Consider the following 13,801-nt stretch of genomic DNA (forward strand, 5'->3'; position numbering starts at 1 on the left):
AAATGCTATTACATTAAGAAAATGCAAGGGTTTGGGAGTTAAATTATACAGACAACCTCTCTGAACTGATGGAATCACCATAATAACTGGGCAACTCTCTCTGCTTGTGTGATGTGTAATGTAGAGCCAAAGAAAAAGAACTCATTACCTTGTGTAGTTTTCTTTGTACCCAGAAATGTCATCGTTGGGAGACCGCAGTCTTCGTTGAGATGGTGCCTCCAGATGCCAATAATTGATGCGATTTAGGAACATTTTCGCCAACTCAACTATTGTTTGCCTTTCTTTTGATGGTAGGTGGCTAAATTTGTACTGTACAAAGTTATTCACGCCCTTAAAAGGAGGGAAGGCAATTTATTTATGCAGCTATGCAATCATACTAATTCTGAACACTTACACAGCCAGCACCACTGGTGATTACTAGCAAAAGAACAGACATTTTTCTATTCACAAAATAGCGCTTCCTTATCTTTAAAAGAAAAAAAGAACAAAAAAGCAACGCCCAGAGGGAATCTTGCCTAAAATCAGAGTGGATGAAAAGTGACAAGACAGAAAGACTGTGAATTGCGATTCTATGCCTGTTGCAATTCCGAAGCATTAACGAGAAAATCAAAAACCATGGACCGAAAAGGTTAAAACCCCTTCAACAATAAAATCTGAGTATTTTGCAGAATAATTCTCGTATTACTATCAGCACAGTAGCTAACATACAATGTGGTTCTTGGCCAAATACTATATTTTTACATCCCAAATTTTAATCAAAAGGCTGTTAGAATACCTTCCACTGAACTCAACCACTTAATTTAAGCCCTTTACTATCATTCTTCTGGTTTCTAAGAATTTTGTTAGAACCTAACTGTGCATTCTGGATTTCTAAGTAAATCAAGTTTATTTAAAATTACATGCTTTAATAGAGCCGTGGAATAATTTAACCTTTCTTCAAAACACTCACATTTCATCTAATTTCTAATAAAAGAACAACAGATATGTAATAGGATTTGGAGGCAAAATAAGATTTATTTTCCTGAGAACTGACTAATGAAAATACATTTATTTACACATGTAAGGACTCTGGTATGAGATCTCCTGCAGTCTTTTTCATCAAGAAATTCAGTCATTTAGCCAAGTACTGAGAAGTCTATAAAGTCATCTTGATGAGAAATGCTAACAGCATCTAACAGAAAAAATCTATACATTTAAATAGATTCCCTAGGCAAAACAACTTCTTTCCAAGAATTGTATGTTGTGTAGCAGGAAATCAACTTCTGGGTACAAAAATCTCATTTCATTTTTGCTTTTTTTTTTTGCTTGACTTACAATGTTTTTCACATCCCTACTAATTCTCACCTCAATAGGCTTTTTCAGACTGTGCCAAACAAAAGGACAAAGACTTAATTTTAAAACATCAGCACCAAAAAAAAAAAAAAAAAAAGGAAAGAGCACATTTCTCCTGTTCCTAGGAACTACATGTTTTACTTAATTATTTTCTTCCCCAAACACACAGCGAATTCTGAGTATACAGTAACCCTAAAAAACAAAATCTAGATCATTTAGTAATTTAGATACTCACTTCTGAAAGGTCCAAGACAATTTCTACAGACTGATGAATATCTCTAAACCAAGTACGGAGCTTCGAAGGTAGATGTGTGTGAGATGTGGAAAGTAAATTACAAGGTTTGTTCAGCCTTAAAGCCATAAAAATGGGCATGTTTTTTTCTGTTTACCTGTTCAATACTAGGTTTTTCAAATGGGGGTTTCTTCTCCAATGAGCCTTCAACCACAGGTTTTCCTCTTTGTAAAATAGATTTTCTCAAGAGCTACAAAGGAATCATTTTATTAAAAAACATACACACACACAAAAAAAACCAAAATCAATGTCTGTCATTCTGTCTATGTTACTTACATGCTTGCACGCGTGCACAGACACGCACACGGCCTTTGAGGGGAAGTCACTTTATTACATTTATCTTAATTATATATAAGCGAATCCTTAAATCGATAAAATAGGTAACTGTCAGGTAACCCAAATTTGCCTTCCTGCCCAATACCAGAGAGCCATAAGGAACTGGATCCCTCTCAGACTCCGGGCAGCCCAGACCACTCAGCAGTGGCCACGGGACACCTCGATTCCACTTGCTCTCCTCTCCTCCCCACTCTGTTTCTGGCGTCCCAGTGACCAGAGGTCTGTTATACAACCTGGTATAGAACCCTGCCCACTTTGAACATTCCCATTTAGGCCAGCGCAAGTGTGCTGAAGTGCTGGAGGGTCTTCTTTAAGCCCCTGAAAGGCTGAGCCCATTCTGCACAAATGAGGCCGGGGAGGGGCCATCTCCAGCAACTATAAATCATGCATAATCTAGGGCAGGGACTCAGCAGGGCTCTCAATTGGCAACTTTCACTGTTGCAGTCTTCTTTCATTTCCTCTCCATCTGTAGAATACAGGCCAATGTTCTGGCATCTCAATGCCCACAAAACAAATACACAGCTCTTAATTCCTGCTACTGGAATTTAAAACCATCAACGAGCAAGTTATCAGAGAGAAAAGGGAGCACAGAATCATTTACCAAGATCTACATTGAAAATAAATTTGATATTGATACTCTTTGTCTTCAATCTTGCTTGAATGTTTTGTAACCCTTATATGGGGGCCAGATATAGTACAACCATGCATTTATTTTAGTTGGATATGTCCCTCCCTTCTCCATTTACTACCTTTTCAATAGGAACTAAGAAGTGACAACCATTCTCTCAGACATTATTTGAAATGGAAGAATCTCCAGATTGCAGATGACAATGTGTCACTGCTGAGTTGTATCTTACAAAGGGCCTCAACCCCTTAAAAGGGTGACAGATAAAGAATTAGCACAGGGCATTTGTTCATCCTTTCCTTGTTTTATGCTCATTTGTATTAAAAGAAAAATTGCATGTGTATATAAGGATATTCAAAGACTGGTCATAAAATTTAAATACAAATAATTCTGGTTATCTAACTTGTTTCCCGGTTAAAATAAGGCCATTAGGGAACCTGGCTCATTAAGGGTTTCAATTTGGAGCTAAACTGATGGATGGAGGAGATAATGAACTCAGTTTTCTTCATTTACAAAACTCATGTAAATGATAAGTGCCATATAAAATATGTTTAATAAGAGCAGCAGCAAATATGTTTAATTTGCATCCTTACACTTGCCAGACAGTCTTTGTTGTAATTTTTATGTATTTGCTCATGTAAGACTCATAATGACCTTTTGAGGTAGTTTGCTATAATGTCTGAAATATACAGGTAAGGAAAATGAGGCAGAATAACTTGACTGAGGTCCCGTTTAGTAAATGATGGAGTCAAATTTTAAACCCAGATAGTTGGACTCCAAAGCCAAATTCCTAGGCTATGAGATCTACCTGAGCATTAAAAAGCAGCTTGCCAATGAATTCCAATACACTAAAGTGTTTTTTTTAATACCAAAATTTATAACAAATTTTCATTTAATTACTGAGACATATGACGCACAGGAGCTGCCTCTACAAAGTTATAGAAAAGATGATTTCTGACTCACTGTCCTACAGAGTTATTTAGTGGGGCAAGGGGAGAAGGTTGAACGTTTTGGATTTGTTGCCATACGCAAATATATTTGTGCTGCTATTTAAAGACGAGGGAGGGAAGAAGGGGAGAGAGAAACTGTAACTCAAAGCAGAGTGGCGCTTTCTGCCTCTTTGGTTGGTTATAAACAGAATCAAGAGGAGTCTCACAGGATGGAAACCCTGACACCACCTTCACTTCCAACAGAGCAGTGGGGACTGCCAGGGAGCTTGGTTCCAAGATAAACAATAGCTGCAGTCATGCAGATGTTGTTTTTCTTCTACCAAGATACTTTCCCAAAGAGCCTCTAAACAGTAGGAACCTGCCTGAGTTCACTCTGGGGGACCCAGGCCTCAAGGCTCTGTTCTCAGGATGCCACCTGGAGTAGTCTTGAACCTGTACATGACTGTGGGTAGTTCATTGTTCATTTTCTCATATTCTCTCTGTCTCACTGTCTGTCTGTCTCTTTCATTACCCTTCTTTTCAGTTAATATCCCTACATGACCCAAAATTTAAAGATAAAACTCTCCCTCCCACTTCTGTCCTCTATCTATCCCCAAACCCTATTTGTACAATAAAAGACAAAAGTTAGCAAGAAGGAAAGTGAAAATTATGTATCAAAGAAAACCTATAGGAATTGGGCACAAAATTTTGCAGTGAGATTACTAGTAGCCAAGACAACAGAGGGGAGGAATTTAATGAAAAATTTAACTGCCCCTATCATATAACCATGAGGAGAGGCAAGTTCTTCCTGTCTCTAAGTTATCAGTGGAGATTTTGTTGTTGTTGTTTTTAAGATCTTTACAAGGGTTACACTATATAACATTAAAAAAAAATGCTCTCAATTGCAGGCTTATATTAAATTTTAAAAGTTCTCCATGTGACTATCACTTCTGGCAGGCCCCTTTATGAATCTGTTTTTGGCATCTTAAGTCTTTACAGCTATACACCACCAATTTTCCTCCCACAGGTGTGAGCTCTGACTGTAACTGGGAGCTGAGGGAAATGTGCACTTGTGGGAAGGGAATGGATGTGGACATACATGAAGCTGAACCATGAAGAGCCGGATATGGAAATCGGAAAGCAATAATCAGAGACTGGTGTCAGCATGACACAGAGGATCATGGGTAAGATGCTAAACCAAATTTGGAAAGTCTTGATTCTTCCCCTGAAAGCCCAAGAGACAGGCCTTTGGCACCGTCCCTCCACCACATCTTCTCCCAGTCTCCCCTTTGCACACTGGGCTCCGCCTCACCCTGGCCTCTTTGCTGTTCCAACATCATATCAAGCTCACTCGGTGCACAGCCTAAATACTTAACTGTTCTCTCTGCCTGGGAGGCTCTTTCCACAGCCCTTTTCAAAAATGGCTTTTATAACCAAGTCAGGCTTCTTCTTAAAGGGCTGTTCTTCCTTGTTAGCATGTCCTCTGACCTATCAACATTCCTGCCACCATGATTCCATTCACTTTCCTTAGCTTCCCTTCACAGCACTTTTCACTACATGCAAATATGTATTATTTTCTTGATTGCTCACCGTTCCTACTGAAATTGGAACCCCAGGAAGGCAAGGACTTTGTTTGGTCCACTGATCTATCCCCAATGCCATCAGTACCAGGCATGGAGTAGGCGTGCATAAATATTTGTTGGATAGAAGAATGGCTGAGTGGACAGAAAGAAGTCGGCAGCACTCCCAAGGGAAGGCATTCAACTTTGCATTCAAGATGAAGGCTCTCAAGGGAAGTGATATGTTCAAAGGAAGGTGGGTTGTTTTAGAAAATTCTCTGTATGCATTAGCAAATCCCTACAGCAAGAAGAATCATGAGCTGGGCACTTGGCAAAGTGAAGACTGAACACATGTGAACGCTGAGAGAAAGAATAAAGTCTAATAAAATGTAAAAATCCCACCTTGAATAGGTAGAAATAAACTTGTTTGGTATCTGCATCTTCTTCTTTGTGGACACAGGTAAAGAGATACTCCACATCCAGCACTATTCCCAGGAGCCTGTTCATTTCTTCTTCTGACACATTCTCCAGGTGGGAAACATGCGCAGCTAAAGACAAAGATCAAAGGAACATATATAAGGAGCTAGTTGATCACAGACGTTCTCTATTATTAAATACAATCTTCCCATCAATCCACTAGGACACATGACAAACCAGAGGAAATTTCTAGACCCCTGTAAATCTCACAAAATCTACTTAGCATTAAGAGACCTCCACATTTTAAGCCTTAGACTTACCAACGAATACTAAATATGGGCTAGAACTAATAATGAAAGTAGTATTTAAGAATCTGTGACCTTAGGGCGGGTCATGGTGGCTCAGCAGGCAAGAATGCTCGCCTGCCATGCCAGAGGACCCGGGTTCGATTTCTGGTGCCTGCCCATGTAAAAAAAAAAAAGAGAGAGAATCTGTGACCTTAAAGGTAAGACAACTGAAATCAAGCATACTGAGGAGTAGGAGGGAAAAAGTGAGCAAAGCCTGAGGAACTGTGGGATACCATCAAATAAACGCATATATACATAGTGGAAGAACCAGAAGAGAAGAGAGAAAGGGGCAGAGAGATGATTCAAAGAAACAATCGCTGAAAACCTCCAAATACAGCCAAAGACATGAAAACACATACGCAAGTAGCTCAACAAACTCCAAACATGATAAACACAAAAAGACCCACGCTGTAGCGTAATATAATCAAACTGCGCCAAAGGTAGAGGATTCTGAAATTCACAAGAAGCAACATGTCAGATACAAGGGAGCTCAATAAGATTAAGTGCCAATTTCTCCTTGGAAACCCTGGCAGCAAGAAGGCTGTGGGAGCCATATTTAAAGTACTGAAAGCAAAAACTGTCAACTAAGAATTCTTTGTCTGGCAAAAATTTTCTTTCAAAAATGATGGAGAAATTAAGACATTCAAAAAGTTCATTTAAATATATGCTATACCAGCAATGTGAGAGAATACCTCTTTCCCCACACTCTTGCCTACGGTGAATGTAGGCTCATTCTTGGTAATTTAATTAATCTTTGAAAAATTAACGAGGCCCCCCACTGTTTTGATTTGCATTCTCTGGCCTATCCTTGAAGCTGTTTGTGTTTCATGTTACTGGCCATTTGTATTTGTTCTTTTGTGTTAGGGCCATTCAGGTCCTTTGCCTGGGTTTTCAGGATGTTAGTCTTTCTTACTGTCTTCACAGAGCTTTATGTACTAAACTTTACTCTGTCGTTGTCATTGCAAATGCTCATGGATTTCGTTTGGCTTAGTTTCATTCCACTGTATAGAAATTTTAAGTTTTTTTATAAAGTCGAATTTATGCTTGGCTTTTCTTGAAGGTCAGACTTGCAAAGGTCTTTCCTACAACCAAAAGGTGGCAAAAATGTAATTTCTCATAGCACTTTAATGGATCTGTTTTCAAAAGTTAAAATACTCCTCTGCAAAGCTGTCAGTGATATAAAAGAAAAAAAAAAGGCTGAGAAACCGTTATGTATTAAAGGAAACTAAAGAAACATGACAACTAAATACATATGTTATTCTAGGCTAGATGCTTAATGGAAAGGAAACTATGCTATAAAAAGCATGCTTCAGTTCATTGATAAAATTTGAATACAAATGGTAAATTAGGTATTAGGCTAATGTTAAATTCACTGAAGTTATGTAAGAGAATATTGTTATTTTTAGGAAATACTCAGTGATATACTTAGGGGTAAAAGGCCATAATGTATATTTAATTTACTCTCCTGAGAGGAAAAATAAGTGTGAATATATATACATATATACACACACACACACACATATATATGAGTCTGTCTGTGTTTATATGTATATGAGTGCAAATTTCAAAGCAAATGGGCCAAAATATTACCAACAAGTAAATCTGCATAAAGGTAAATCAAGATAAAAGATATATGGGTTACTCTTTGCTACTACTCTTGACTTTTCTGTAAGTTTGAAATTATTTCCAAATAAAAAGTTAAAAAAGAAATATCCTGCCTACATCTAGAATTTGATTATCAAATGTAAAGGATCCTGCTCATAGTTTGAATAGTCTTCCTGCTACAAAGCGCTGACATAAACCCAGGACTTACGGGCGGTCTCCATCATGTGTGAAGGGTGGGGGCAAAAGGAGGGAAGGTGCCGGTCAGAGGAATGGGAGAGGCTTTGCTTTCTTTCCATTTCTCCAGGAAGGTGTCCCGTGGCACCTCTCAGCGCTGTGTCAGACTTCAAACACCCAGGGTGACACAGAGCCACCCGCCAAACACCCGTTGCCAAGAACCACGGTGCAGCTGTTGCCTTCCTGGGGAACGGAAGCACCCGGACGCTTGCACGCTGGAGACCTTGTTAAGCTCTGGTTGCACATATCCCTGACCCCGGCTTCTCTTCAGGCCAGCCTGCCAGTTCTCACACGCCCCGCGACCAAGAGCAGCGGCAGGGCCAGGCGACGAACAACGTGCCTTTGCTTCGCTGGACTGGAAAACAACGGGCAAGGGGCCCGTAGGATTTTTAAGCTGCTGAAATAAGACTTTGTTCATGGGAATATGAAGGGGTCAAATGAATAACCTCAGTGAATGAAACCTGTTGAATTCACCAGTGCGCAAAAGGCTTAGAACTTTAAAGTGGTTTCATCTTCTATAATCTCAGATTTGGAATGGGGGAAAAAGAGAATTTGAAGAATAAGAGTTCCTTCGATGAGGGCAGTCCAAAAGAAATTCAGTGCAAGCCAAACAGATAAATTTAAATATTCTAGTAGCCACATTTTAAAAAGTAAAAAGGAATGGGTGAAACTATTTTTAATAGTATATTTTATTTAACCTAATATACAAAAGTATTATCATTTCAACATATAACCAATATAAAAAATTATTATTTTATGTTCTTTTTTTTCCACTATGTCTTCAAAACTGGTGAGCATTTTACCTTACAGCATATTTCAACTCAGACTAGCCACATTTCAAGTGCTCATTAGGCATAAGCAGAGAGTGCAGAAATAGATTATGAACTATATAGACTCCTCTGAAAATAAATGCAATCAGTCATTTTTTACTAACCATAAGTAGAGTACAGAAACAGATTATAAACGATATAAGTTTCTCTGAAAATAAATGCAATCAGTCATTTTATTTTTTTTAGCATTCCTGAATTCAATGAATATTTATCAATCCAGAAATCCAGTAGTGCCAAAGGAACTAAACATATTAGTAACAATACAGAAGACCAACAAGAATATACATAATTATAGTTACACAAGAAGGAATATCACATCTGGAAAACTTTTTAATCTGTGCTGGTCTGTGATACATGTATCAGTTGTCTGCAGTTTACAATGTATTGTAAACTAAGATTTTAGAAATGTTGTCTTTTTGGTTTTTTTAATTTAAGAAACTAGTATTTGCTAAAGAAATCTTCATTCAATAAGTACCCCCACGACTATCAAACTATATTTAAAGCAGACCTGTTTCCAGAGTATGATTTCCTTTTAGATAAAACTTAAATATCATTAAGTACATTTTAAGTATCTGGATAATGTTCCAGAAGTTACAAATTGAGATATTCGGACTTTCCATTGAAGTCAATAAAGTACACAGCTGCTAAGGGGCTAGTCATTTATCTTCTTTCAATGAAATTGTCATCTCCTGCAAAAAATAAAATTTCCTGTTGAATTTTGTGTCTCTCCCCCTCACCTGGACCTTAAGTCTTGTTTCACTCAGTAGAACAACATGAACTAGATCTAGGAATGCTGTGACAGAATTTTTACAAAATGGGTTTAGAGAGTTTATTTCAACTTTTATCATCATAAATGGGCAGTAGTCTTCCAAGAGGAATACGCTGACTTTATTCGGTGGACTACTTTGGTTTTGGGACAAATTAAAGATTTTTAGTCCTAAAAACAAAAAAAGAAGAAGGAGGAACATCACAAATAGAGCGCCAAGAAGGCTTTTATTACTAGGCAAAGTTCAAGAGCTGTAGACAATAGGTAGCTTTCCCCTGGCAGAAAATAAAGGAAATGTATTGTAAATGATGTGAGCCTCCAGATTTAAGACAGAGGTAAGAGAAAGTTTAAAGAATTTACAATGAACATGGTAGCCAAAATGCAATGCAGGTGGTTGGGAAAAGGACTAGAAGGTAGAGGACTGAAAGATTCTACATGCTTCATTAAAGATCAAACTCCATTCTGAGGATAACAGGAACTCAAAGGTCACGCAGGCAAATGTGATCCTGTACCATCACTACTTTCTTGGGAAGATGGTGTGCCTGAATGGAGACAGGGACTCCAGATACTGCTGCAGGCCAAGGAAAGAAAGAAAAAGCCTGAATTCCAACCCTTACTATGGGGAGATACATGGGGGTAGAATCAACAGGACTTCATGACCAGAGAACGGTAAGAAGAAGTAACTAACGTTGGTGAGCAGGAAAGAATTTACCAGTTTTATCTCCTTGATTGCTACTGTACCAGACTCACAGTTCCTGTAGACTCTGAAAACTGTGTCTAAAAGTCTGCATTAGCCAAGAATGGGCACTGGGCTAAGAGGAATATGCTGACTTGATGGAGGTGGCTGTGTGGGTAGACCCCCATATTTATGTCACTTTGCATCTGCAAAGTACATGTGTAAACGGGAACTGAGGGGAAGGTCAGAGGTAGAGGTCTATGCAAATGTGGCCAGCCCAAGAAAAGACACTGGTTTGAAGGATCTGCCTAAATTACTTAGAGGTTTGAAACAGTCCATGAGAAAAACACTGGTATCTTTCTTTAGACCACTCGAGAAATAAGCTCTAGTGAAACTGTTAATACTAGCTCTTCACTTTTCTTGGAAAGCTTCTACCGTAAACAAAAAAGGCAAGCAGAGGTAACCACAGAAACAAAGAATTGCCAATTTCCACTGCTGTAATGGAGAGAAAGATTCTAAGATCTATATTCTGAGATTAACCTATCTATATCTATTCACCTACCAGAAAAAGCTGATGGCATACTGAAAAACAACGATATTGAAGAATAATAAAAAAACCTTCTTCATAAAACTGCAAAAAATTATCTATAGCCAAATTTAACAATCAGTATGTTCTGGCACAGTTCAGAACAATGGAGTCCAATACAGCCACAAAAATTCCAGCTGTGTTTTGATCACACTGGTCCTTTCCTGGTCACAGAAGCAGGATGCTACTTAAACAAGCAGTCGCAAACAAGGAATTTTTATTAATACTAAAATAAGGAGAAATGTTTGGGCCAATTAAAATGCTTATGCAAGAAGCCTTCGTCAAATTTTTTATAAATGGAATTTCATTATTCCAGTCCCAAATATTATAAATCAAATACTCTCAAAGAATGGACTAAAATGTTCTAGGCAAGCACTGCCCACTAGAAATACAACACAAGTCAAACATGTCGTTTTAAAATTTCTAGTTAAAAAAGGGCAAATGAAACAGGTAAAAATTTTATAATTTTATTTAACCCAATATATCCAAAATAGTATCACTTAACATGCAATCAATATAGAAAATATTGAGAAAGTACACATTCCTTTTTCCCATACTAAATCTTCAAGATCTTGCACGTATTTTCCATTTACAGTGTAACGCCAATCGGATTAGCTGCATTTTAAGTGCTCGTTAGTCACATGGGGCTAGCGGCCATAGCCCGGGACAACGGCAAGACTAAGCCAGACATTTCATTCAGTAGATGAAGACACTGAATTGAAAAGAGGTTAAGAAATCTGGTAAACTGCTGAGTTAGGCCTAGGACTCTTATTTCCTAATTGTCATCTGAATGTTTCTTTTAATTTGATCAGACAGACTCGGTGTTGTGTTTTATGCTCACAAGATAAAGAAGAGTGTCAAACAAGGCCAAGGATGCCTGGATTGACCATAACTGTCCAGTGACTACACGAAACCAGAGCTCACTGTCAAACAGGGATAGCGGGAGCCAAAGACATCCAACAGCTAATTCACAGAGTAGATCCCGTTTCAACCTACGAGCCTTGGGGAATGTTCTGTTTTGACAAGTCCAGGGACATTACGTACAGACACATGTGCGATTACTGGTGACTACATTAAGAGCCACTCTGTGAAAACAAAACAATAGTGCACAAATTGAAATATATTCGAGAATTCAGGTGAGCATGATTCCTGACTAGAATTCCCTAGATCCCAACTTCTACTTTGTTGGTAACAATTAGAAAGCAACGTGCATGAAAAGATACCCGGAATTTGCTCAAAATATTATGGCAAAAAAAAAAAAAAAAAAAAGGAAGGATAGATACAGCAAAATTGACAATTGTTAATAACTGTTAAAGCTGGGTGATGCATAAACTGGTTTATTTAACTATTCTTTTCACCTTTACATGTTTGAAATTGTCTATAATAAAAAGTTTTTGCTTTGTTTTTGTTTTAAATAAGCAAAAGTAGAGGAGGAATAATATGCAGGAAAAGATTTTATATAGCTAAACACTATACCACTAATATACTATTATTAACACTAAAACCAATCATAAAACTATGGCATACTGCCAATAATCCCAAGAGCAGTTGGAAATCTCAATTTTCAGAAAGCAGAATGGAGAGGCATAGAGGAAAAAGATCAAAAAAGGATGGAAGAGGAGAAAAAATATTCTGAAACACCTATAACCCCAATACCCTGAGAAAACCACTGTCAACAACTTAAAATACATTTTTCCAGGATTTTTCCCGTTCCCATAGATTAACATACATGTCATATTATCCAAACTAACAAAATGTTACTCAGGATGGATCCAAGTGGTTCCCATGGAATCTGCACCCTAGCATATGGGGAATGATGTCCCCATAGTTTACCAAAGGCAAAATTCAGGGTTGGGCACACGATAGGCACTAAGCCAAATAGATTCCCTCCTCTGGGAGTTTAAATTCTGAACCAATACTCACAGGCACAGAGGCATCTGGAGCTGAGTTGTCCAGGGACAATATCCTGGACAGAAGGTCCATAAATTCCTGTAGCCCCAGACCGGGTTGAAACCTGGTTTTCCTTTTGTTTACAGCTCCTGGGAGCTCCAGTTCCCTTTTCATAAACACCATTTTCTTAAACTACACAGAATTCATATCTGTTGTTTCAACACAAAGAACACTGATTTTGTAAAATTATTACTATCAACAACAACAAATTATATACTGAGCATTTATGTGCCAGGTACTATCTTAAGATTTTTACATGCATTAGCTCACTTAGTTCTCACAACAATCTTCTGGTGTAGATAAAAATTATCGCTCCATTTCAAAGCTGAGAAAACTGAGATTCAAACAGATGAAGTTACGTGCCCCAAATCAGAGAGCCAGAATTTGTATTCAGGCTTGGGGATCCCTGAGTCTTTAATCTTAGCCCGAAATTACAGAGCCTCCAATCAAAATGCTCTGTAAACTGCTTTTCTTCATTAATAATATGCTAAGATCATCTTTCCATGCTCAAAAATATATCTCTTTTTTAATGGCCATATTGAATTTTGTATGAATCATAATTCAACAAATTATCTCCTACTTTGGGATGTTTAGGTTGTTTCCAGGTGATTAACATCATTTAAAAAGGGTATAATAACTAATCTTTTAATTTAATTTGAGAACCCATCTTAATCTATGTGTTGGGTAAATTTCTGGCATGGATTTGCCAGGTCAAAGGATATAAATATTTTTTCATTTTGGATTATGTAATGCCAAGTTAGGGCATAGTTTTCAGAGCTTGTTAAGAAATATAAAAGGGAACAAAGCTGGCTGCTCTTTGTGAAATACTATTTCTGCCTACAGGCATTTGAGTGTGTTTACATGCTCAGAAAGAAGAAAATCTGCTCAGCTAAGAAAGAAGATCCTGTGTTTAAATGTTAATTGATGGAAGATAATAGGATTTCCCAATCAATACCAAATATAGTTCCAAACTCAGTGTTTAAAGGAGTTCTTGAGCCCAGCTTTTATTGCATCATATTTCCTAGGGCAATTCCACAGGGCATTCGCTAAAGATCAGTTGTGAAAAAGGTAAGTAATAAGCTAAGACTATCCTGCAACTTTTGGAATCTCTCCTGTAACACTGGTGACTTCAAAAAGAAGAGCTTACATTATTTCAGTCATGAGTTAAGTCAACACGATGCAGTTAGTGGATTTATTCCTTTTTCAGGAGATCACTCCTGAAATGTTTTCTATTTCTTTTTTTCAAAGGTTATTTCAGTGCAGTAACTTCCTGAGAAGATTACACTGTCTACTTTTTTTGCAATACTCTCCAGCTGA

The 13,801-nt window shown here is 37.8% G+C and overlaps 1 protein-coding gene across 2 annotated transcripts in view; it reads right to left on the reverse strand.

Annotated features, from left to right (window-relative positions):
- KAT2B (lysine acetyltransferase 2B) overlaps window positions 1–13,801 on the reverse strand; it is an 85,301-nt gene that overhangs the window by 41,075 nt on the left and 30,425 nt on the right. For both annotated transcript variants that reach the window (XM_077130031.1, XM_077130032.1), the window contains exons 3-5: window positions 5,476–5,621; window positions 1,722–1,814; window positions 149–330 (exon numbers count right to left, since the gene is read on the reverse strand). In XM_077130031.1, the coding sequence (XP_076986146.1) occupies window positions 149–330; window positions 1,722–1,814; window positions 5,476–5,621 (421 nt within the window). The remainder of the gene's footprint in view (window positions 1–148; window positions 331–1,721; window positions 1,815–5,475; window positions 5,622–13,801) is intronic.

The sequence above is a fragment of the Tamandua tetradactyla genome, chromosome 15 (assembly GCF_023851605.1).
Source record: "Tamandua tetradactyla isolate mTamTet1 chromosome 15, mTamTet1.pri, whole genome shotgun sequence".
Classification (NCBI taxonomy): domain Eukaryota; kingdom Metazoa; phylum Chordata; class Mammalia; order Pilosa; family Myrmecophagidae; genus Tamandua; species Tamandua tetradactyla.